At 37.8% G+C, this 24,797-nt stretch overlaps 1 protein-coding gene across 2 annotated transcripts; it reads left to right on the forward strand.

Annotated features, from left to right (window-relative positions):
- The first annotated feature begins 4,300 nt into the window (after positions 1–4,300).
- Positions 4,301–24,322, forward strand: NAA30 (N-alpha-acetyltransferase 30, NatC catalytic subunit). 2 transcript variants are annotated; one of them, XM_003408669.4, is made up of 5 exons: positions 4,301–4,513; positions 4,778–5,549; positions 11,030–11,153; positions 13,354–13,409; positions 20,813–24,322. In XM_003408669.4, the coding sequence occupies exons 2-5, from the start codon at positions 4,779–4,781 to the stop codon at positions 20,948–20,950; spliced, it is 1,089 nt and encodes a 362-aa protein (XP_003408717.1). In that variant the 5' UTR covers positions 4,301–4,513; position 4,778; the 3' UTR covers positions 20,951–24,322. The 2 variants fall into 2 exon arrangements, with proteins under 2 accessions (XP_003408717.1, XP_064148604.1); XM_064292534.1 differs by lacking the exons at positions 4,301–4,513; positions 20,813–24,322 and adding an exon at positions 15,740–19,882 and having other exon boundaries at positions 4,569–5,549.
- Positions 24,323–24,797: the final 475 nt, after the last annotated feature.

Genomic DNA, 24,797 nt, shown 5'->3' on the forward strand with positions numbered 1-24,797 from the left:
ACTGCAATAAAGTGAATTACAATAAAGTGAGGCACATAAATTTTTTGGTTTCCCAGTGTATATAAAAGTTTATACTATACTGTAGTCTATTAAGTGTATAATAGCAATATGTCTAAAACAATGTACATACCTTAACTAAAGAATACTTTATTGATAAAAAATGCTAACCATCATCTGAGCATTCAGTGAGTCATAATTTTTTTGCTGGTGGAGGGTCTGGCATCAATATTGATGGCTGCCGAAGGCTGGGGTGGTTGTGGCAGTTTCTTAAAATAAGACAACAATGAAGTTTGCCACATCAATTAAATCTTCCTTTCATGAAAGATTTCTCTGTAGCATTCGATACTGTTTGACAGCATTTTACTCACAGTAGAACTTCTTTCAAAACTAGAGTCAGTCCTCTCAAACCCTGCTGCTGCTTTATCAACTAAGTATATGTAATATTCTAAATCCTTTGTAGTCATCTCAACAAAGTTCATAGCATCTTCACCAGGAGTAGATTCCATCTCAAGAAACCACTTTCTTTGTTCATCCATAAGGAGCAATTCCTCATCTGTTAAAGTTTCATCAAGAGATTGCAGCAATTCAGTCACACCTCCAAGCTCCACTTCTAATTCTAGTTCTCCTGCTATTTGCACAACGTCTTCAGTTACTTCCTCCACTGAAGTCTTGAACCCCTTAAAGTCAAACATGAAAGTTGGAATCAACTTCTTCCAAACTCCTGTTAAGGTTGGTATTTTGACCCTCTCTGTCTTAGTCATCTAGTGCTACTACAACAGAAACACCACAAGTGGATGGCTTTAACAAACAGAAATTAATTCTCTCACAATCTAAGAGGCTAGAAGTCTGAATTTGGGGTACCAGCTCCAGGGAAAGGCTTTGTTAGCTCTTGAGGAAGGTCCTTGTCATCAGCCTTCCCCTGGACTAGGAGCTTCTCCATGCAGGAACCTGGGGTCCAAAGGACATTCTCTGCTCCCAGCACTGCTTTCTTGGTGGTATGAGCCCCGCCCCCAACTTCCCTTTCCTTTTATTTCCTGTAAGATAAAAGGTAGCACAGGCCACACCCCAGGGAAACTCCCTTTATATTGGATCAGGGATGTGACCTGAATGAGGGTGTTACATCCCGCCTTAATTCTCTTTAACATAACCTAATCTTGCCTCATTAACCACAGGCAGAGATTGGGATTTACAACACATATGAAAATTACATCAATCACAAAACAGAGGACAAGGACACAATACTGGGTATCATGGCCTAGCCAAAAAGACACATATTTTTGGGGGACACAATTCAATCCATGACACCCTCCCATAAGTCATAAAATGTTCTTAATGACATCTAGAATGGTGAATCCCTTCCAGAAGGTTTTCAATTGACTTTGCCCAAATCCATCCAGCTGTCACTACCTGTGACAGCTATAGCCTTATGCAATGCATTTCTTAAACAATAAGACTTGAAAGTTGAAGTTACTCCTTGATCCATGGGCTCCAGAATAGATGTTGTGTTATCAGGCATGAAAATATCATCAATCTCTTTGTACAGCTCTATCAGAGCTCTTGACTGACCAGGCGCATTTCCAATAAGCAGTAATATTTTGAAAGAAATCTCTTTTTCTGAGCAGTAGGTCTCAACAGTGGGCTTGAAATATTCACTAAACCCTGTTGTAAATAGATATGCTGTCATTTAGGCTGTGTTGTTCCTTTTATACAGCGTGGGCAGAGTAGATTTAGCATGATTCTTAAGGGTCCTAGGATTTTCGGAATGGTAAATGAGTATTAGCTTCAACTGAAAGTCACCAGCTGCCTAACAAAAGAGTCAGCCTGTCCGTTGAAGCTTTGAAGCGAGGCACTGACTCCTCTATGGAAGTCCTAGATGGCATCTTCTTCCAATACGAGGTTGTTCTGAAAATCTGATATTTAGTGTCGTCACCTTCGTCAGTAATTTCAGCTAGATTTTCTAGACAACTTGCTGCAGCCTCTGTATCGACACTTGCTCCTTCACCTTGTACTGTCGTTATAGAGACACCTTTTTTCTGTAAGCCTCATGGCCTAACCTCCGCTAGCTTCAGACTTTTCTTCTGCAGCTTCCTCACCTCTCTCAGCCTTTATAGAACTCAAAAGAGTTAGGACCTTGCTCTGGATTTAGGCTTTGGCTTAAGGGAATGTTGTGGCTGGTGTGATTTTCTATCCAGATCACTAAAAGTTTCTCCATATCAGCAATAAGGCTGTTTTGCTTTCTTATCATTTGTGTGTTCCCTGGAGTAGCACTTTTAATTTCCTTCAAGAACTTTTCCTTTGCATTCACAACTTGGCTGTTTGGCACATGAGGCCTAAATTCTGGCCTATCTCGGCTTTCGACACGCTTTCCTCACTAAGCTTAATCGTTTGTAGCTTTTGATTTGAAGTGAGAGATCTGGGACTCTTCCTTTCACTTGAACACCTAGAGGTCATTGTAGGGTTATTAAATGGCCTAATTTCAATACTGTCCTGTCTCAGGGAATAGGGAAGCCAGAGGAGAGGGAGACAGACAGGGAACGGTAGGTCGGCGGGGCAGTCAGAGCACATGTAACATTTATCGATTAAATTCGCCACCATATATGGATGTGGTCCACGGTGCCCCAAAACAATGACAGTTGTAACATCAAAAATCACTGATCACAAATCACCATAACAGATTTAATAATGAAAAGTTTGAAATATTGTGAGAATTAACAAAAATGTGACACAGAGACACGAAGTGGGCACACATTATTGGAAAAATCATGCTCATAGACTTGCTCGACACAGGGTTGCCACAAACCTTCAATTTGTAAAAAATGCAGTATCTGCAAAGTGCAATAAAGCAAAGCACAATAAAATGAGGTATGCCTGTATCCACCTCACTGGTTTTGTTTCTTAAGAAAACTCAGCCTAAGACACATAATAATATCTTATAGTACTTAACGTATTATACATATACGTATATAGGGTCGCCATGACTCAGAATCGACTAGATGGCAGTGGGTTTTTACATATTTTAAGTTTACTTAACCACTCCTCTATTGACAGGCATTTGAATGGGGCTTGGGATCATTTTTTCTTATTACACCAGGCGGAAATAAACTTCTACATGCCTATTTGTGCACAAAGGTATTTCTATAGTTTAAAAAACTATGAGTTAATAAATCCATATAAGACACGCAGAACAGTGTCTGACCCAGAGCAAATAATAAATATTATTGTTATTTTTATAACTATAGTTTGAATTTCTTGAGCGAAGGTGATAAAAATTTCTCGACGGAAGGTGATAGATAGCCTTCCTTTAACAGAGTTTAACGACAAGGACCCTAACAACTCAAATCTAATAGCCATGTTACAGTGTATTCCATTCTCTGCACAGTTTAGATTATGGCAAAAAGTTGCAAACATGATCAGTCTTAGAATTATAACCCTGAAAACATCCATTCTGCTGCACACTTGACCAGTTCTACAAATCAGTTTTCAAAAAACCTAATTTGCTCAGTATGCAGGTGAGTTACATTACCTGTCTGCCTCTCAGTTCAGACCTGCTGAAAATCACCAGTGTAGACTAGAGCAGAATGAGCCCCGGAGCACGCTTAAGTGTGTGCTGTAGTTCTTTTTCCTCTGTTCCCGCTGGGCAGGCCACTTGGCGGGAAGGGCATCCGGGCTCCCAAACTATCACAATTCGTGTCACAAATTTAGGAATGTGCCTCTTAGCTGTCGTCACTCGCTTCCATCATCTCTAACTCTTCCCTAAGCGTGCTTGCAGCTGCCCAGCACCTGTTAGTCACATTTACCTCCAATTTCCCTGGGCCACGGTGGGGGTGGGGAGGGGAACAGGAAGAGGACTACCTGTCCACCTTCTCTTGCTTCAAAGGCTCTTGTTAACGACCAAGTTTCCACAGGCCTCTCCACATTTTCACAGCTCAAAGCTTCTAACTTCCTCTCCTTTTCTATTTGCTTTCCTGATTTGCTCCATTTTTGAAGGAGACCTAGGTAAACTCCCTTCTCTTGCCAGTCTCTGGGTCAGGGCAAAAGTTAAACTTTATGCAGCTGAGTCAAGCTTTTTTAGGAGATTTGTAAACCTCCCCAAGAGGACGAGGTTCGCGGCAGCGCCTCTCGGGCCCATCCGTCCCCAGCCCGTATGTCAAACTGCCGGGGCGGAGGAGCCTCAAATCCCAGGAGAGGGGGATGGGAGCTGGTGACTCCTAAGGCCCCAGTAACTTCCCCGCCCCACAGCCCCACCCATTAGCACGCGGCCTCCCGGTAGCCCGCAGAAGACACCTTCGTCCCCGCCCCTCCACAGGTCACCTCCCTCCACGCCCCTTTCCCTTGGCTCCGGCAGCCGGCAGGCAGGGAAGTGTCGTAAAGCCAGGCCCAGGAAACTTTACCCGGGGTAACAGCCGGGGCGCTTTACGGCGGCGGCGACTGAGTGTGAGCTTGGCGGTGGTAGAGGCGTCTGCGGCCGAGGAGGAAGAGGCGAGGCGGTGGCAGCGGCGGGGACTGGTGTGGGGTGAGCCGCACGGAAGGGACCGGGGGAGGGGCTGCGGGTGACAGGGCTGGCGGATGGGCCCGGGCGGACCGGGACAGTGGCCCGCTGAGCAGCTGGGCGGCGCTGAAGAGCGGGTGGGGGGGCGCGGAATTAGGGGGCAGCTCCGCGAGGGACGGTTTCTGCCTTTGTTCCCCCCACTTTGGCCGCCCCCCACCCGCCGCCCCCTTTGCTCCGCGCTCTTGGCTGGGTCTCATGGCCTCCCCTCTCGGTCTGTGTCGCCTGTAGGATGGCGGAGGTACCGCCTGGGCCTAGCAGCCTCCTCCCACCGCCAGCACCTCCGGCCCCGGCGGCGGCCGAGCCCCGCTGTGCCTTCCCGGTGGGGGCTGCCCCCGCCTGCTGCAGCGAGGACGAGGAGGACGACGAGGAGCACGAAGGCGGCGGCGGCGGCAGGAGTCCGGCGGGCGGCGAGGCGGTGGCGGCGGCGGCCAAGGGACATCCGTGCCTTCGCTGCCCTCAGCCGCCGCAGGAGCAGCAGCAGCTCAACGGATTGATCGGCCCCGAACTGCGGCACCTCCGCTCGGCCGCCTCCCTCAAGAGCAAGGTCCTGAGCGCGGCCGAGTCAGCCACGACTACGGTCACCCCCGACGGGGGCCCCAGAGCAACTGCAACAAAAGGAGCTGGGCTACGCTCGGGCGAAAGCCCCCCTCACTCCCTCCCTAATAATGCAAGAACTGCGCTCCCCAGCCCGGCAGAGGCAGCGACGGCGAGCGGTCCCGCGGCGACCCGCAATGGACTGGCCGAGGGCACTGAGCAGGAGGAGGAGGAAGACGAGCAGGTGCAGCTGCTGTCTTCGTCCCTGACTGCCGGCTGCAGTTTAAGAAGCCCCTCGGGCAGGGAGGTTGAGCCTGGGGAGGATCGGACGATACGATATGTCCGATATGAATCCGAGCTACAAATGCCCGATATCATGAGACTGATCACCAAAGATCTGTCTGAACCCTACTCCATTTATACCTATAGATATTTTATCCACAACTGGCCACAGCTGTGCTTCTTGGTAAGTGGATGGAATGAAAAGAGGGTGAATCCAGCAGAGATCCAGGCCGAGCAGGGCAGGGAATGTGAGGGCTGAGAGTGTGGCAGCGGATGTGTCCTGCATTTCGTAGTACCTTACGTGATGTAAAGTACCTGTGCACTCTCCTAGTTATTTAATGAAACTATTTTGAAGGTAAGACATCATGATCCGAGTCCACTTCATACTGATGTAAATGCAGCAAGCCTGTATGATGCATGTTTCGCTGGGGGTCTTGTGTCCTGTTTACATAAGCTTATAATCATGTTTAACCGTCTTTAATCACCCTCCTCACTCTCAAAGCACTTTGCAATCATTTAATTTGAACTTGGGTCTGTTCGGATACAGGCCTTATTAATCTCACTTACAGTCGTAATCACGGATGAGTATATGAGCAAACATGTTTTGGCGAACATGGTTGTCAGTAAACTTGCTGTGGCTACATTGGAGAGTTAAATCTTACAAGCATGGAGAGTAATTATGGAGATTGTTTCCTTTTACTTCAACAGGACAATTAACAGTTGTAGCCATCCTGCTTTCTGGTGTTCCATTGTAGAAGGTGCTGTTAACACTTCTGGTAGCTGAAAGAATCCTGAAACTTGAACAGCATACCTTTTTGTGAAATGTAGGAAACTAAGCGTGAAATTGTTACTAATCTTCTTTTTTTTTTTTTTAAGAAATTGGTCATAAAATAAACACTAGTAACACTGGCTTGTGTGGAGTATGCTTGACAACATTTTTTTTACTTAAATGAAAGCAAAAAAGACTTAGCTACTGAACAAGCTGAATAATTTTTTTTCAACTTAAGTAGTATTTTTAAAATTTAAGATGAAGGAAATGGCAGTACCATTAATTTCTTTCCAGTTACATTGGCCCATTTCAGTTTGATGAGACCTTTCATTTAAATATTGACTACAAATACATGCTTTGTATCATGTACTCACAACCATATTGTTTCCATTGAATTTTACTAAAGAAAGGTTTTAAGGAGTATTTTTTTTTTTTTCACATGAACGGAAAAGCCACCACCATTATTTGTTATCTTAGCGTTGACTTTGTTGTACTTAGTAATTCCTCGCAAGTCATTTTGACAGTAGTTTAAAATTTCTATAGCTTAATTGTAATCTGAAAACATAATGTGGTGTGGATAATGGCGGTTCTGTGTGTAGATTTTCTGTATTCACTTTGCTAAAGTTCCATTTAGTATGTTTGTTTGAAGTATGGAACTATTTCATATTCTAGAAAGCTACTCTTAGAGAATTCTAAGGATTGTATCAAAATAGAAGTTATAAAATATATCATTGTCAATGAATATGGGAAAATGATTTTAGAGCATTGTTATATCAAATGTCATTGTAATTGCTAAAAAATTGTAGATTGATTTAATTGTAAGATAAGCCACAAAAGCATACAAATGAGTCACATTTTAAATTGAAATAGTGTATGTATTTCTTCCAATTCCAGAAAATAGTGTGTATATGATACTTAGTAAACTTGAGTTCTGATGTTAACCTAGGTGCCTCTCAACTTGCCTGCCAATTTTAGACTCTGATAAACTTAGTAAACTTCGGTATTGATTTTACATAGACCTCTACCAATTTGCTAATTTGGACTTTAGCCCCTAATAGCCAAAGTTTCTTTCATGTATATATTAAGTTCTGAATACTTAGAAATGATATATGCTTAAGTGGTTAACTTGTAAGATTTGTTGGTGCAAGTATGAATCAAGGTATTGAACAGTAAAACAATAGTTAAAAAACTTAGAATTGGGCCACTTAGAACTGGGGTCTTCACGTTGACATACTTTTAAATGTGAACTTCCCATAACTAATTTTTTAAAACTGTAAGTGTGTATTTTTAGCAAAAATCCTATCATTTTAGAACTGACAGAGATCTTAGATAATCTAGCTCAGCTTCATTTTTTTTAGTTAAAAAATTAAGGATCAGAGTGACTTAACACGTTTCAATCTTCAAATGTTAATTGGCATTATGGTAACAAAGTAAGAACCTGAAAAGTGACATACCATTGACCCATTCAGCCAAGGTCATTGTGTCACCAAGTTATGTTTCACCAAGGGGCAGTTGTCCTTACAAACATCAATCTCAAGAGATTTGGAAACCTCCCAAATGATCTTGGTTTCCATAAGTAATCTGTAATGGATCCGATGGAATATATGGGGTTGGCCTTATAAAATTTTATGATTCTTCCTAATAATTGTAACAGATGTGAGAGTACTATAGAAATGGGAGACACTGTCAACTCCTCTGTATTTAACTATCTACCTTTTTGGAGTTCATGGTATTTCCAGTTGTTAGTGCCTTCTTGAAGTTCTTAAACTTACTGCCAGCTATTTAATATAGTACTTCCTTTTTATTCTAAATTTAACTTTCCAGCTTCATCCTGTTTTCTTTTTGTAGTGTTCTGGAATTTAGGACTCTAGTTCATACAATTCATATTTTTCATGGTTTTATATATATTTGGCCTTGTAAAGTTAAGTCTTAACTTTGCCAAGGTTTTTCAGTTCCTATTCATGAAAAAATGAATGCATTTAGTAGCATGAATCCCAAACGTGTATGCAAAAACTTTTATTTGGAAAAATTGACAAGCAATTTAGGGATTATTTTAAGTGTATATTCATCAGCAGTTTATCAGGAAAAAATGCAACACTGGCATTTCTTGCTACCAACATCTTATTAATTACAACATCGTGTATACAGTCATGCGTTGCCTATTGTCCAAGATGCATTCTGGGAAATAGGACGTTAATGTGATTTGAGTGTCGTGCGAACACCATATTATGGTTGAAGGTACTTTCAGGCATTCGCTTCCAGAATAAGGAGGATTCGTCCATAATAAAAATTTGCTAGGGCATATAACCTCCCTCTACAATTAGTTTGGAAACCCTGGTGGCATAGTGGTTAAGAGCTACAGCTGCTAACCAAAAGGTCGTTAGTTTGAATCTATCAGATGCTCTTTGGAAACTCTATGGGGCGGTTCTACTCTGTCCTGTAGGGTCACTATGAGTCGGGATCGACTGGATGGCAACAGGTTTTTTTTTTTTCTTCATAATCTGTCTAAGGTTTCAACAAATTCTGCGGCCTTCATATCAGGACTCAGACTTGCCACTCACTTTCATGTTACGCAGCGTTATGAAGCGCTTGAACGACCCAAACTAGCACTAAACTCAATATTGTAATCTGGTCCTGCTTTTTCTCTGAGCATCTCAAACAGGCTTCTTGCCTTAACAGTGATTGTCAACATACTGAGAGTGATTCGTTTTTGGGTTTGGTCCTCAATCCATATCATTAGCGATTTCTCCATATCTGATATAAATCCTTCTCACATTTTCTTTAGCCTTGTAGCTCTAGTGGAGCTGATCCTTTAACAGCTTAGAGAATTTTTTTCTTTGTTTTTGAGGATCATCATGATCGTTAAGTGCGACATGCCTAAATCTGCTACGTCTGTTCTCAGAGTGGGTTTTCTGAACTCTCATAACCTTGTGGGACCACAGACGTATATGCGGCGCATGACTGTATTGGGCTTTTATTTTTAAGTAACATATGCAACTTGATTTTTGCTCCTGCAGGTTCTTAATTAGGAAAAAAATCAATCCAGTCCAATGTAGAGTGAACTAATACTGTGTTTGCATATTACTTCGTTGGTCAGAAAACAAAGATATGTTTGAAATTACTGTCCAATTTGAAAGTACTGTCCAGCGTGTATTGTGCTTAGTGGTTTTAATTTTGTTCTCCCTTTTAGATGGCTTTATTAACTGTAAGGTGTAGCTGTCCTACTGTTTTCTGTCATAGAACATACATAGTTTTCATTTCACATGAGTCAACCTAAGGTGGCCAGGCCTCCGCATTTTCTGGCTTTTAAATGTACAATTTGGTCTGCGATGATTTTATATGGTGTGTGTATGTGTGTGCATATGCATTTTTTTCTTTTAAATACACACACACAAATCAGAGAACTCTATCAGCTGTTCAAAGAGGCAGCTTTTGTGTCTGTTTCAGCTCTTAATACAGAAAATTTTCAGTTTTCAAAATAATTTTTAAAGAAGTAGATTGATTTTAAGTGAAAAAAAAAGGAAATAAAAATTTCAGAGGCTTATTGACCTGTAATAGTTTCGGAATGCGTGATAAAACAAAACAGTTAGTGAGGGCTGTTGAGTTTAATATCCCCTCAAGAGGATTTTTCTGACCTAGTTTAGATTTCCATGAAATGGATTAGAATTATCTTGCCTAAAAAATTTCTCCACACTTAAAAAAGTCACAACAGATTTAAGTTAAGGTATGTAAAAAAAAAAAAAAAATTTTTTTTTCTTTTTTTTATGTATTAAGTGTAAATGGGACTTTGTTTATTAATTTAATTTTTTAATTCACTCTGGTTATTTTTGTTGTTGAAATAGTTTCCTCGGGAAAATTAGTTGTGTTAATAGACACTTGATGTTTTCATGTTTTTAATGAGGGCACTTTACAGCAAACAAGTATTTCATGCACACATGATTGAACAGTTAGATATATTTCCCTATTTATATTTACCAGAATACAGTATTACTAAAACTTTATCAGTGCTGAAAATTCTGAAAAACATATTCTCAGTGACAACAGTGGAACTCTTAATGAAAATAGAGGGTGATTAGCATTGATTTAATATGTAACGCTTAACATTAAAAAAATGCTGTACATTTTTATTAAAGTAGAACGCTCTGTAAAATCATTACAGCAAAGGTTTTGCTGTATCTGATTTTTAGCTATAGGTATTTTTTATGACAGTGACCGACACTGTCAGGAGTGTCTTTAAATTGAGACCATTATGAAGTCTTTGTAGAACTTCAGTAACAAAAACCCCTCAGGTAGGATCTTTGCAATACCTTATAAGCAGTCTCTTTTCTGAAAAATTTTTACGTTTCTTTTCCCGATCAAAATCTAACTCTACCATTCAGGTATGAGTACCATGTCTTAGAGTTGTTTTTTACTAAAGCTTTACTATAATTAAATTTAAACTTATAATACTCTGCTTATAAGCAAATCTTAAAATATTTTAACGCATCCTAATGAATACGCTTTTTCTTAAAAAATTTTTTCCCACTTAAAATACCTTGGTCTTTATTGCAAATTCTCAGTACCTCATGCATACCTTGGTCTTTATTGCAAATTCTAAGTACCTTATGTACAAGTACTTGAATGTATACCTTGTGGAAATCTTTGTCCCCTAGGTTTTCATAATAAACATAAGAAATTCATGTCCTCAAGAATATAGAAAGATCTTAAAATGAAAACATTTGGAAGAGTCCTGGGATTTAGATTTCTGAAGCTTACTTGATTGTTCCTTTTGTGGATTTCCTAGTACCTCTTTTTCCCTCAAAAATGCTAAGCAATGGTTGGTTGCTGTTTTCACTGAGTAATTGTTTAGTACCTGATGGCAATGTATTCTTCATAACTGTTTGTTTATTTTTAAGGCAATGGTAGGGGAGGAGTGTGTAGGTGCCATCGTTTGCAAGTTGGATATGCACAAAAAGATGTTCCGCAGAGGTTATATAGCCATGTTAGCTGTGGATTCCAAATACAGGAGAAATGGCATTGGTAAGAAAAATATCACGTTGCTAAAAGAATGAATAGATTGTTTCCATTTGTGTTTTTTGAAACAAAAGACTTAAGTGTAAATACGTAAAAATGAATGTGAAGCTAAGGGAAGAAAATTAATAGGATTTTAAAATTTCAATATAGTATTTTCAAAAAGTTCTTAGAGTTTTCTTTATGTTTAATTGTTCGAGAGATTATCTTTCTAACAAGTAAGAGGTGAACAGTTTTTATTGACATTTTTTGATCCCATTCAAAATTTTTGCAAATTGCACAACATGGTGAACATAATTAATGTTGCTGAATTTTACAAGTAAAAAAGGTTGAAATGGCAAAAGTTTTGTTATGTATATTTTTACCACAATTAAAAAAACAAAAACAAAATTATTTTGCATTTTACTAAGTACTATTGAGGTTTTTATAGCATTTTAGGACCCTTGAGCCCAGCCCTCACACAGCTGTCTATACTTGGAGTGAGTGGACCTCAATCAAAGCAAAATTATGGAGACATTTTTATCCTTACTCAGTGCTAGTCATCTAACATTATATTAGCAGATCAGGGAGGACCAAGAGAAAGGAGAACTGTTTCTTACTGTTCCCGACCTTGTCTCTTTCCTGGGTCTGCCTTTCCTGACATGTCAATTTTTATACCCATGGTTCATAATGGTCATTAGAATCATTTGGGTGGTTTAAAAACTGATGCATAGGCCACTCCCCTGACAATCTTGCTTGTCCTGTCAGAGGTAGGGCTAAAACTTCCCCAGATGACTGTGATATATGCCTAGTTAAGAACCACTGTCCTAGTTAGTGTCTAGGACCTACTGGCTCTTTGTTGAAGATGCAGGGTCAGGTAGACAGGTGCTTGTCTGAGCTTGTCAAATTCTGGGATATACCTAAGCTAAGTATTAATGAAAGTATATTTGATGCTTGTAGCAGTATTTATTAGCAGTTTTGTCATTTGTGGTTATTCTTAAACTAAATATTAGTGTTATCTAACTTGAGACTGTTTCACACATGGGGAATAATTATGAATAGATTTATTTAATATGTTAAGTTTAACCAACTTTCATTTTACTATTAAAAAGTAGTAAGTAAACTGTAACACTATAAGGAAAGTTGGTTAAACCTAACATATTAAAAATAGGTTACTTTTTCAAGTTGGGCTTATTATATAGGCCAAGGTCGAGTCTTTGATGTATTAAAAAGCTTTAATAAGGACTCATGGAAAATGGTAGGCAATTGTTTGGTAGCTAGTTCAGAGGGCCTAAACCGTCTTGAGGTTTGCATCCTGGCCTTCAGACATAATTGTTTGCCTCATGTGCTTTTGTGTGTAGTTTGAAAATTAGGAGATTTGTTATAAAAATATGGATTTCTGCCTTTTAAGATCAGATTTGGCAATTTGTTTTTCTATACTGAAACCAAAACAAACCAAACCTTTTGCTGTCAAGTCAGTTCTGACTCATGGCGACACTATGAGACAGAGTGGAACTGCCCTATATGGTTTCCAAGGACAGCCTGGTAGATTTGAACTGCCAGCCTTTTGGCTAGCAGCCGTAGCTCTTAACCACTACGCTACCAGGGTTTCTATAATATACCAAATATATCTGACCCTAAGCTAGGATACATTTGCTAGACATGTACAGACACACCACTGCCATCATTTGGGAGTACCAGATACCATTGTGCCCAGGCTCATTACAAGGATTTGTAGAAATCGACTCAATGTCTTAGGCTCACTCTGGGTTACAGTAGCTCTGGTAGTAGCTGTCTTGTGCCCGGGGTCCAGGGGTTTGGAAGATCTTTGGCAAATCGGCTTAAGGAGTATGTAGTAAGTTCTGACCAGCTCAAGGAGTTCCTGGTTTCTCTGTCCATACCATATCTTGCCTTTTTCTTTTTTTCTTTCCTCCTACCTTCAACTAGAATAGCACAAACCCCTGCCTGGGGCAAATAGTTAGAACCAAGATAAAGGAATACATCAAGAGAGAGGTCTTTAATGAGAAAACTTAAATTGCTATGTGCAGCTCCTCTTGATTTCTCTTGGCTTACATCTTCATTTTTCCCCACAATATGAGGTAATCTATATATCTATATTCAAGATAGACTAGCATTTAACATTTCTGTGCTTATTATGAATATAATAATTTAGGTATCTTTAAGAAACTAATTACATTTTCCTTCATTAATACTCAGATCTGTATTCTAGGTACTAACTTGGTTAAGAAAGCTATATATGCCATGGTTGAAGGAGACTGTGATGAGGTAAGTTTTTCTAAATGTTTAAGGTCTGCTATCCTGGGCAGTACTTACTGGGTAGTTTCTCTCTAAATGACACTTTTTTTTGAACCATAGGGAAACTGCCAGCCCATATGAAGGACATTTCACACTTGAAAAAATCCTTTGGCATTAAATAATAATAAGGCTAAGGGGAAAAGTATAGACCTATCTGTATATTAATCTAAATGCATCTTCGTTCTTCAGTGAGTTTGTAAGGCAGGTGTAATTTCTTTGTATCCTGTAAGTACTGTGCTTACATATGATAGGTGCCCAATAAATGTTGGTGATGGTTGAGGATGTTAAACATTTACTAGTGTGCAATGTGGAGGAAAACAACTATAAAGTAGAGAAGTACGGATGTCTTTAATACAGCAATGATGAAGAAGTAGGAACAAGGAAAGTCATATTGTACTAGTAATTTTATGAGCAATACAAGCAGTCCAGTGAGTAGGGATGTTATAAGCAGTGTTACATTCCTATGGATAAGCCTTTTCTGAGTTATTCTGGTCATTACCTGTGAGGTGGGCTGTGTGCTTTACCTATCAACTGTTTCAATAGTATTAGCTTTTCTTTGAGAGTTCTGAGGAGTGATAGGGGGATTTTGATTATACTATTTTAGTGTCACAGTTAAATCCTAAGTTAGTGATACGTTTTGCAGTAGAAATACTCTTTCCATTGTGGGCCTGAAAATCTAATGCTGATTCATTTTTCTTAACTTTAGAAATAATGATTATTACTTAACCTTAGGCTTAAGATCCAAATCAAATAGCAACAACTCCTTTAAGCTTTCCTTGATCCTTCTGGACAGAATCAGTTGTACCTTCTGTTTTTCTGAATTTATTTTTTTTTAGTACTTATTGTGCTTCAGTGTGCTTGTTCAGTGTCTGTTCCTTAGCCACTCAGTTCCAGGAAGGCAGAGATACCTTTTCTTGTTTACTACTCTATTCTTAGTAGTTAGTGTGGCTTTTGTGATATAGTAGGTAGTTCATAAGTATTTGTTAGATGATTAGCTGTGTTTTTCCAGCATGTTATTTTTACCTCTTTTTTTAAAAAGTCAGTCTGAATTTTGACCAGTATAATTGTTAACTTGTCTTTCTTTTTGATTCCATTGTAATCTTTCTAGGAACAGGAATTTATTTATTTTTGTACATAGCAAACAAGATAAAAATAAGTGTATTTGCAATGTTAACCAAGTTTTTAAAAAACTTGAGAAATCTTTGGGATAGTGGAACTTGGCCTTTTGATAAAAACAAAGTTATATGTGAAAATATCTTCTATATAATTCATTGCTCTTAGGAAAACTTTGAAATTACATTTCTCCGAGAATACAGTGACTAATTATAAAACCATAAGCATGTGATTTTGCTTTCATTAAATTAGGCCAACCTTCCTTTCTTTTAAAGGGTCAATAAATTTTGATAAGTTATTAGAAAATCTATCAGAAAGACATTTGAGGAGGGTTTTAAATATATTTTCTATTGTTTACATTGTTTTGTGCTGCTATTTTTTTTTAATTCTTACAAAGGTAGAGGTTTTTAAATCTGTGAACTGCTTAGCACAGATACATTTGGAAATCTGTGAAGCCTTACTGCGCACATGCTATCCATTTTTATTTTTTATTCTATTTGCAGAATCCATTCGTGACCTGAGTCATGTTTATATTGTTCTTGATTGCCACTTGTCCTTTTAAGATAAGAGTAAATTAAGCCAAAGTCAGTAATCATAGGCTTGAAATGTAGATTGTTTTTTGACCAAATAACAATGCTATACTGTCAGTCTGATAGATGTTTTTATTTTGCCTTACTGTGATTTTCTCAACATTTAGTATCAGAATTGGACATAGTACAAAAACATAGCTAAAAATCTTTTTCATTTTCTAAATGTTTGGAACTGATTAAAAAGTTATACCATGAAAAAAAGAGTTAAACAAGTGGATATGTTGCTTCATGAATAAGAAATCCATTATCCGTACACTGATCTGGCTTGAATTTGATTACACACCTACGTGTTCTGGCTGCCAGCTGTGTAGCAGTTAGGACAAGTAGCTCAGATTCATGTTCCACATTAAGAAAGAGTAAGATACATACACAAGCATAGCATAAAAGAGTTTTCTAAAATGTAATTTTTAAACGAGGCTGTGTCTGCCAAAAATAATGAACCTGCATTTATGCACTTTTTTCCTGAAATAAGTTAGAATATGTCAGGTGATTAATCAACGTGATGAGCAATGCTTTACTTTCTAAGCTGTAAATGTCCTTGATACTGTCATCTCTGAAAATTTAAATTTCAAAAAAAATTTTTTCTTTTAATTTAAGGTATGGTTACCATGGTATTCCTACCCACAGCTGATTATCATATATGATGAGAATACAATGGAATCATAATTTCTTAATGGAAGGTGTGAAATCATGTCATAATTTTTCAACTCTACTTACATTAAAAACATTTTTACATTGGAAACCCATAATAAACATCACAGAAAACTTGGAAAATAGAAGAAAGTCTACCACCTGATGTTTTCTTGTAGTTCTTTTTAGTTTTGATATGTAGTTTCTGTCTTTTATAAACGTGGCCTGTTGCAGACTGTCCATAGCTCTTAACCACTACACCACCAGGGTTTCCAGATTATATTATAGTTCACTATATTTTATACAACAGTGGCTGAACTAGATTATTAGGAACCAAAGAGATGTGAGTTATTTTCTGTTAAAATATTAAAATATATAAGGGAAAAAAATCCCATTGTACTTTCCCCCCCGATAATGTACAGCAATGATTTCTTAGCTTTATGTTGTTTAATAACTATATATTTAACATTTTTGTTTCTCTGGAAACATATTTTGACTATGAGTTAAGGCTGCTAGATGAAGGATGGGATAAGATGGGTTTTTGAGTAATGTGAAGGTTTGAGAAACTTGGGTTTTAGATTCATCTTCTGTCACTTGATAGTTGTGTAATTGTAAGCAAGTCATTTAACTTTTTATAGTCGGTCTCTTTATGCATTGTGATGGTTAATTATCTTAAAAGGATGTTGTGGAGAACAGGGAGTAACTTTGTTGTTACTCGTTCCGCAAATATCAGCCAGGTGTCGGCCATTGTGCTAGTCTAGGTTCTAGCAGCGAACAAACCAGCCCTCCAAGTGCTCCTAGCCTACAACATTAAAACATGTGTTCTGAACTGTAGTCGTCTGACTTAAACGCTGGTAATTTTTGGTTTTTAAGGGAATCAGTGGAACTAGACTATAACCTGTTTTATCTGTTAAGTAAAATTTAGGATTAAAATGACTTCATTATCCTTTGGTTTCCTATATGTTCTCATGATATAGACCAAAAAAATAGCTTTATAGTGAGTTTCCAGTATAAACCCAGATTCTCTCTTGATGTTTACAAGAATTTAAGCAATTAACTATTAAAAGTAAGTTACTTTTTCCTTGGTATTTTCTGTTGTCAAGAAACTCATGATCTCTTTGTTTAGAAAATATAAGTATGCCAGGTATCTTTACATTTTAACTAAGTTTAGCCCTTTGTGTAGTTTTTTTTTTCTGTGTAATTGGACTTCATTTCATTAATCTGTTAGGATGCTAGCAAACCTGAATACATCTCTTAACCATACCTCAAATGTGTATTTATGCAGCCATGGTTAGCCTGAGGATTCCCTGGGTAGTGTAAATTGGTTAATGTGCTTGGCTGCTAATTGAAAGGTGGACGGTCAAGTCCATTCAGAGGCACCTCTGGAGAAAGATCTGGCAATCTACATCCAAAACATCAGTCATTGAAAACCCTGTGGAGCACAGTTCTACTCTGACACACATGAGATTGCCATGAGTCAGAACTGACTCAGCGCGGTAACTGGTTTTGGTTTAGCCTCAGATGTGTATTGAGTTTCTTAGATTGCTAAATATTAATGAAGGTAGACTTAGATCCCCTTCATTGTAGTTAGACCTTTTCCCATTTGCTGCTTTGTTTTACCCTGGGTAACAATTAGAGAAGTACAGGAGAGTGGTTACTATTAAACTCTAGCTCCAATGTGGACTGTGGCCTGCCCCTGTTCTTCTGGTGGGTGGCCTCGGGTTTCCCTCACCTGTAAAATGGAAGTAATATCTATTTCAAAAGGTTATTGTAAATGTAAAATGAGAGAATGAATGTAAAATGCTTCACATGGTACGTAAGTCTCCAATAAATATTAGCTATTGAAAATTGTCTCATTTTGTTTCTGTGAAATCACTTCCAAGTTTTGAGGTGTTACAGCTTTAGTGCTTCCCGTATTAATTGCTTAGATTTAACATTTTAGTTATAATTATCTGTAGTTACATGCTCACCTAATAAAAGAATTCCAGGAATTACCAAGAGTAATACTGAAAACTGAAAACTTGTATTGACCAGAACTTGTGTTCCAGATTGGAGTATGGCATACATTACTAAAAATCAAATTCTCTTTTCCTCAGAGAGAAATTGTTGGCTTCTAATTCTTATCTTAAACCAGTATGTTTGCTATACAACTTTGATTAAGTTCTTCCTAGAAACTTTTTCCATTGACCCTGAACTATTATTTGTTTTAGATCTTTTGAAGGTTTTATATACTTACGTGAGTTAATCACATAGGTAATTGCCTTAAGATGATGCCTACTCAGCTTTACAGAAAAAGTTTGCCAAGCCCTGGTCCAGACCAGGAGTTCTCAAATTAGTCTGCAGTATAATCACCTGGAGGGTTTGTCAAACTAGATTGCTGAGCCCTACCCCCAGAATTTCTGAGAGTTTTTTCAGGATGATGCTTTCTCTGATTTTGTGTACAGTGAAATCTGTGAGTGTGGAACTCGCTAGAACTGCCTTGTTTTTCCAGGTCTCCCAAGTTTTCTGCCTTTGACAGGGTACAGTCTTAAGTTTTTCCATTGCTTGTTTTAGTGGAAAATACAGTGAAACCTGTAAGAGCTGGAACGCGACAGGACTGCCTCATTTTTCCAGGTCATTCAAGTTTTCCACCTTTGACAGGGTGTGGTCTGTCACTTTTGCATTGCTTGTTTTAGCGGAAAATACATACTATAATCCACATCTATGAAGTCACCCATCTCCTTCATTATACTGATCAGCTGATAGTGATGCAGCTATAAAATACTGTCCAAGTATTCTGGTCATTGAAAACCATGGCAATACTTTTGTTTAATATTTGCATCTTGTATGTAATATAATGAAAGATATTAAGGATATATAATTAACAAATCTATCAGGCAGTGTGCTAGGTACAGAGGAAACAGCTGGGAAGGAGATGTGCGTGGTCCCTGTCTTCCTTGGGATCACTAGCTAGGAGAGAAGACATTCTCATCAAACGTGGAATATGTGTTTCCTAGGACCAGTACAAGGGTAGTATAAAAGGGGAGGGATGATATTCCATCCCATCTGGAGTGACAAGCTAAGGCTAGAAGGGAGGAGGATAGGAAGAGCGTGCCTCCAGGCAGAGGAAGCAGCTGATATAAAAGGTCTAAGATGGGAAATTTTCATCATGGTGGGTTCCAGAAACAAAGTTTGTATTGAGGGTGGAGAGCAAAGGGAGAAATACCCAAAGCAGAGCTGTAAATGTAGGTGGAGGCCATATCTTGAAGGGCTTTTTACATTCTCTTTAGGTTATCTTTAGGTTGTAGACTTTGTCTTGAAACCAAAAGGGAGTCAATAAATGGTTTTAAGCAGAGAATCAACCAGTGATCATTCTAACTACTTGTAGATAATGGGAGACAAGTAAGGAGGCTGTTGTAATTATGAGTCTTGATGGCAGCTTGGACTAGGTGGTTATCAGTGGAATAGGAAGAGGACCAGTTAGAGAATATTTACAATATAGAATTGACATTAGTGCTTGGATGTATCTAAAGGGGAGGAAAGAGGTTCGAGGATGACTCTGGGGTTTCGGGATTGAGCCTCTGGTGAGATGGAGATCCTGCTTACTGAGATATGGAATTGTGGAAGAGGAGCAGATTATGAACTCAATTTTGGATATTTACATCTATTGCTTGAATTCTTGTCTGATTTTTTGAGAACTTGAGCTAGAACAGGAAGAGATTCGTATGCCTTCCTTGGGCCTTTGTTTAATCATTGTTTGCCATCTGCCCCCTCTCAACAAACCTGAGGGTTATGACACCCCAACAGTAACAGTGGCTCATTATGGCGATAATTCTCAATGGGATAAGTCGAGGATCAGTACAAAAGGCAAATAAAGCTATGTATATAAAAGTTAGGGGAAGGGAGCAGAAGGGTGTTTTTGTAGAGGGAGGTAGAAACATTAAGAAAATCACACTTAATGTTCAAAAGTATCAGTTCTTCATTGTTAGGGTCACTGATCCAGTAATATTCAAAAAGACCCAGATGGAACTTAATACTATGTATTCCTCTGTTAAGTTTTGATACTATAATGTCTAGACCCCCCCCCCAAAAAAAAAAAAACCATTGCTGTCGAGTCGATTCTGATGTCTAGACTGATGGTTCTCAAAACGTGGTCCCCCAATCAGCAGCATCAGCATCACCGAGGAATTTGTTAAAAATGCAAATTTTGGGGACCTAACCTAAACCTTCCCAGAAGCTGGGGTTGGGGCCTAGCAATCTATTTTAACAAGCACTCCAGGTGATTATAGTACACACGTAAAATTTGAGAACTCATGCTCTGGACCAGGGTTCACATGACTTTTTCAGTAAAAGGTCAGATAATAAATATTTTACACTTTCTGACTATAGGTCTAAACCAGAAAACCAAACCTGTTGCTGTCCAGTCAATTCCAACTCATAGTGACCCTACAGGACAGAGCAGAACTGCCCCATAGGGTTTCCAAGGGGCAGCACGTGGATTCGAACTGCCGGCCTTTTGGTTAGCAGCCTTAGCTCTTAACCACTGCGCCACCAGGGCTCTGACTATATGGCTGTGTGGTTACTACTCAGCTCTCAGCAGTAGACAACTTGTAAACAAATGGACGTGGCTGTGTTCCAGTAAAACTTTACAGAAACTGGCAGTGTTTGGTCCAGGGGCTGAAATTTGCTGATATCTGGTCTAGAGTCCAGAAAAGTATTACAGTTATCATTAGGATAAATGATGACGAAGTAATGAAAACAAAAGTTGGAGATCAATCTCAATAGTTTTCAAGTACTGGTTTATTTTCGTAAACTTCTTATTGTTGACTTCTTCATCTTCTTGTCACTCTTTTTTCCACAAGGAAATAATACATATTTTTTTGGTATAAAACCAATACAATGTCATTGCTAAAAATTCCAAATATCATGAAAGTCCAGTGTGGTATGTTTTTCTTAAATGTTTGATCTGTTTACTTTGTATTTTTTTTTCAAAATTATGAAATTGTAACTTAGATTCAAACATATAAAATTGTAACTTAGTTTTCTCTCCTTTCTTTGAAGGTTGTTTTGGAAACAGAAATAACAAATAAATCTGCTTTGAAACTTTATGAAAACCTTGGTTTCGTTCGTGATAAGAGGCTGTTCAGATACTATTTAAACGGAGTTGATGCACTGCGACTTAAGCTGTGGCTGCGTTGAGAAACTGACTTCGAGGAACAGCTGTCCAACCACGCAGTAGCAGCAGCCTTTGCGTACAATGCGATTTGTACAGAATTGCTTTGCAGGTGGATTTAGTGATTTCCATGCGGCTCTTACCTGTCAGTGTCTCGTTGAGTGTCGCACAATATTTGTTGCACTTTGGCATGGCGCATTTGTTCTGAATTAAAAGAGTTTGTTTCAGACTTCAGGAGTTCTTTTGGTACCAACAAGATGTGCCACTTGATAGCCAAGATTTGTTTGTTCACTTGCAAAATCTGCTGACAATGTTATTTACACAGTGATTATTTTATTGCAGAACCAGTAAGTTGAACATGATTTTTGTTCCTGAAAAAAGCCGATGTAGATTATAAAAATCTCTAAGTATACTAACATTTCACATGAAACCTGCCACAGTTTTCTGGGAGGGGTGGGGAGAAAGCTTCAATTTTAGGTTTTGTTTTTTTTCAGTATGAAATTTTCCATTCTTGAATATTGGTACCTCAGTGATTAGTGAATGAAAAAAAATGTGTAGGATGGGGTGTGTCTTACAATGAGTAAAGATAATTAAATTGCGTCTGCCAGTGCCTGTGTAGATAAGAATATTTGTCTTCATCTGTAGTTTTTGAATGCATGCTATCTTTTCCTTTCTTTTTAAGGCTTTTGCAAACAAACTTTTGTTTTTATTTAAATTCTAAATTTGATAATAAATTATTTCAGATTTTTATAATTTGGATACTTATTTCAGGTGAGAGACAGAGTGGTTTACTTTAGAAGTCCCTTCTTTATAGTAAGATGTTGAATTTACTTGGGAATTCTTAGAGAAATGGCTCAAAGGGGATAGGAAAAATAGAGCCAGGAGTTGCTGGGTTTTGGATGCACTTTTTTTTTTTTTTTTTTTTGAGAGAGGGATTTTTGGAAAAGAATAGAAAATTAATGTAAATTGGTATGATTTTATTTAATCAAAATTATTGCTACCCTGTGAAGAACAGCTTTCACAAAGCAGTTGGAACTTTAATTCCCCACTTGATTTGGATTCACGTTGCTTCCTTTTCTTGAAATGCTTCACTTTTGGTTCCTGGTCTTAGAAATAAATTTCAAGGTGTATTGTATCCATTTTTAGCTGCTTTTATTTTCTTTTCACTTATACAGGCAAGTTCTTGGGGAGTGTTGCCTTTTTTTTTCCCCCAGAAAAACAAAAGGGAGAAATAGAAATCTTTTTTTGGAATGAGTTCTATGGGTTTTCTTAACAGCCATCACCATGTTCATTAGTTATATTGTGTTTTGGTCAATTTATCAATTTTCAGTGTAACAAATGTTAAAGTTAATTGCTTTCAATTGAGTCAGTAAACCTGTGATGGATTATTTATTTAACTGGAAAGCCTATGTACCCATAAAAAAAAAGATTCATTCTCTGTGAAAAATGTTTTGTAGGAATCTGTGTTGTTGCTGTTTTTTAAATTTGGATATGCCTTACTTCTGTTCTAGGATTTGGTTTGAATTTTGTTTTATTTTATGGCTATAATTACTGTATTTTTTAAAAACCCTACCTCTATTAACAGTTGGTAAAAGCCCCCTTTCAGGAAAGTTTGTTGCCTCTTTTTTTTCTTTTTTAAAAAGGAAAGCTGCTCCTTGCTCAGTATAGTGTCCTGAAAGTGAACATGGTAACAAGTATTTTTAAACTAAAAATACACAATTTATATTTGATGAAAATAAAAACTTCCTGCTGGTGGGATCATTTTTAGTTCCTTATTTTTAAAGAAAATTTTTTCTTCCCGTTTCATATTGTTCTTGAAAGTTTAATAGGCAGAAAACTGGTTACATTAAAAATGTGATGACTACACAATACTCTTAGCTTTTTAGTTGAAGATTTTGAGTATGTTTTCAAACTTCATTTGAGCACCAGCATTTAGAAGAATGTAAGTCATAGTCTGCTTCTGTTATTATTGTTAAGATGGAGAGTACTGAACTAAAACAGTTTACTTATGTCATCAAATTTTATTTCACCACTTTATATTTAACTTGCTGGTTCAGAGGTAGTGATTATTGAAGAACATATATGTGCTTGACTCACTAATGGGGACAGTTCTAAAGTAGATACATTCTAGATTTTCAATTCAACCATTTTTATGTTTTTGACAAGTTGTCAATGAAACCATCACTACTGACTTCTTCCCCCAGAATTGACCAAGTTTTGCTGCGTTGTGTGGACTAATTTACTGGGCGTATTGTAAATATGACCTTAACTGTGTGACTGAGTCAGAACCGACTCCCCAGCACCTAACAATAGCAACAACATGTGACTAAAAAGTCAGATGGTTGCCATATTGACCAACTGGCATGTTAAATATCGGTATGTAAAAATCGTTTACTTAAGTAGACTAAAATTTTAACTTTTAGCGTGATAGCCTGACACCAAAATTAAGTCTCCATTCCAGTTGAAATAGCATCCAACATTAATTTACTTTTTGACCTTGGGCTTTTGTTTTTCTTCTATAACCTTAAAACAATTCCATTTATAATGGATAGAGTGGGTTCACTTGGCTAAAACTGAGCAAAACTGGTGCAACTTTCTTTTAATGGGGTGCTGCCTCTTTAAGACTGACTGTAATATCCACTGACACTGGTTTGGCAGTTGCTACTGCTGAACATTTTTATACAGGCTACCATGAAGCTATGTGTTAGTATTGAAGAAGCTAACGGGTATACTATCATTTTTGATGTGTGGGCTGATTATAATTTCCCTTACATTAGGATGAAACTGTCAAAGTCCACAGATCAGAAACCGGACAGTAGTTTTTGAAGTTGAAGCCAGCAAAATATGAAAAAAAAAAAACAAAAAAAACCTACTATTAAAAAATTGGTTTTAATATTTTCTGCCTCTTTTCCCCAAATTACCTTCCTCACTTGCTTGACAAATCTATGTAAAGGAGTTTGTCTGTCACATGTTTTAACTTTACCTTGCCCTGTGTTATGGTATTGGCTGACATGTATAAGACTGGATGTGTATATTTATTATGGTGTCTAAAAATCATGAAGTTCATCCCTTTCCAGGAGCATAGGTAAAATCAGATTGGTAGTGCATCAGAATTACTTTCAGTGCACCACGACATCACTAAAGTTGAGTGCTATAATGTTACAGGGCTTTCAGGTTTGTGAAAACATAACCATAAATCATATTGACGTCAGATATGAGTTGAGTATCTATAAAATATCACGTGTATCTCAAAATATTGACTGCTATTTGATGACTGGATATTGCTGCATAACTTTCTTCTATTGTCCCATATCCTTTTGGAGAGAGAGATTTAATGGGATTTGAAATGTGCAAGCTGTCTAAATAAGATGCAGTCAAATAAAGTATGGTTAAGTTGTGTTTGCATTTTTCTTTTAGAAACAGCTGTGTGCATTTTATGATTGGGTCGTTTTTGCTTTTACCTACTAAGAAAAAAAAAAAAAGAAGCCATCTATTTTGTTCCCACTCCCTGTCTGCCATCCAAGAGTTACTTGGAAGAAGAAATACTATACAATTGTTCTCTCTCTACTTTGTGTTCTGACAAAGTAAATTTGAAAATATTAATAACAGGAACGTCATTTTACCAGAAGTATATGAAGCATTAACTCACGTTTCAGATACTAATACAAATGAGAGCATTTTTGGATGCGTGAAACCAAAAGTTTGTATTTTTTTAGTTCTTATTTCATAGCAGTTTATTCTTTAGACAGTTTTTAATTTACTATTTATTTGTACATTACCTCCTCATGTAAGTAATGCTTTTTTTCCTCCTTGCTAAGACACCAAAGTAAAATAGAGTAATATATAAAGAACTTTTTGCCCCATTCTTGTGAA

This window comes from Loxodonta africana, chromosome 10, assembly GCF_030014295.1.
Source record: "Loxodonta africana isolate mLoxAfr1 chromosome 10, mLoxAfr1.hap2, whole genome shotgun sequence".
In the NCBI taxonomy this organism is placed as follows: Eukaryota; Metazoa; Chordata; class Mammalia; order Proboscidea; family Elephantidae; genus Loxodonta; species Loxodonta africana.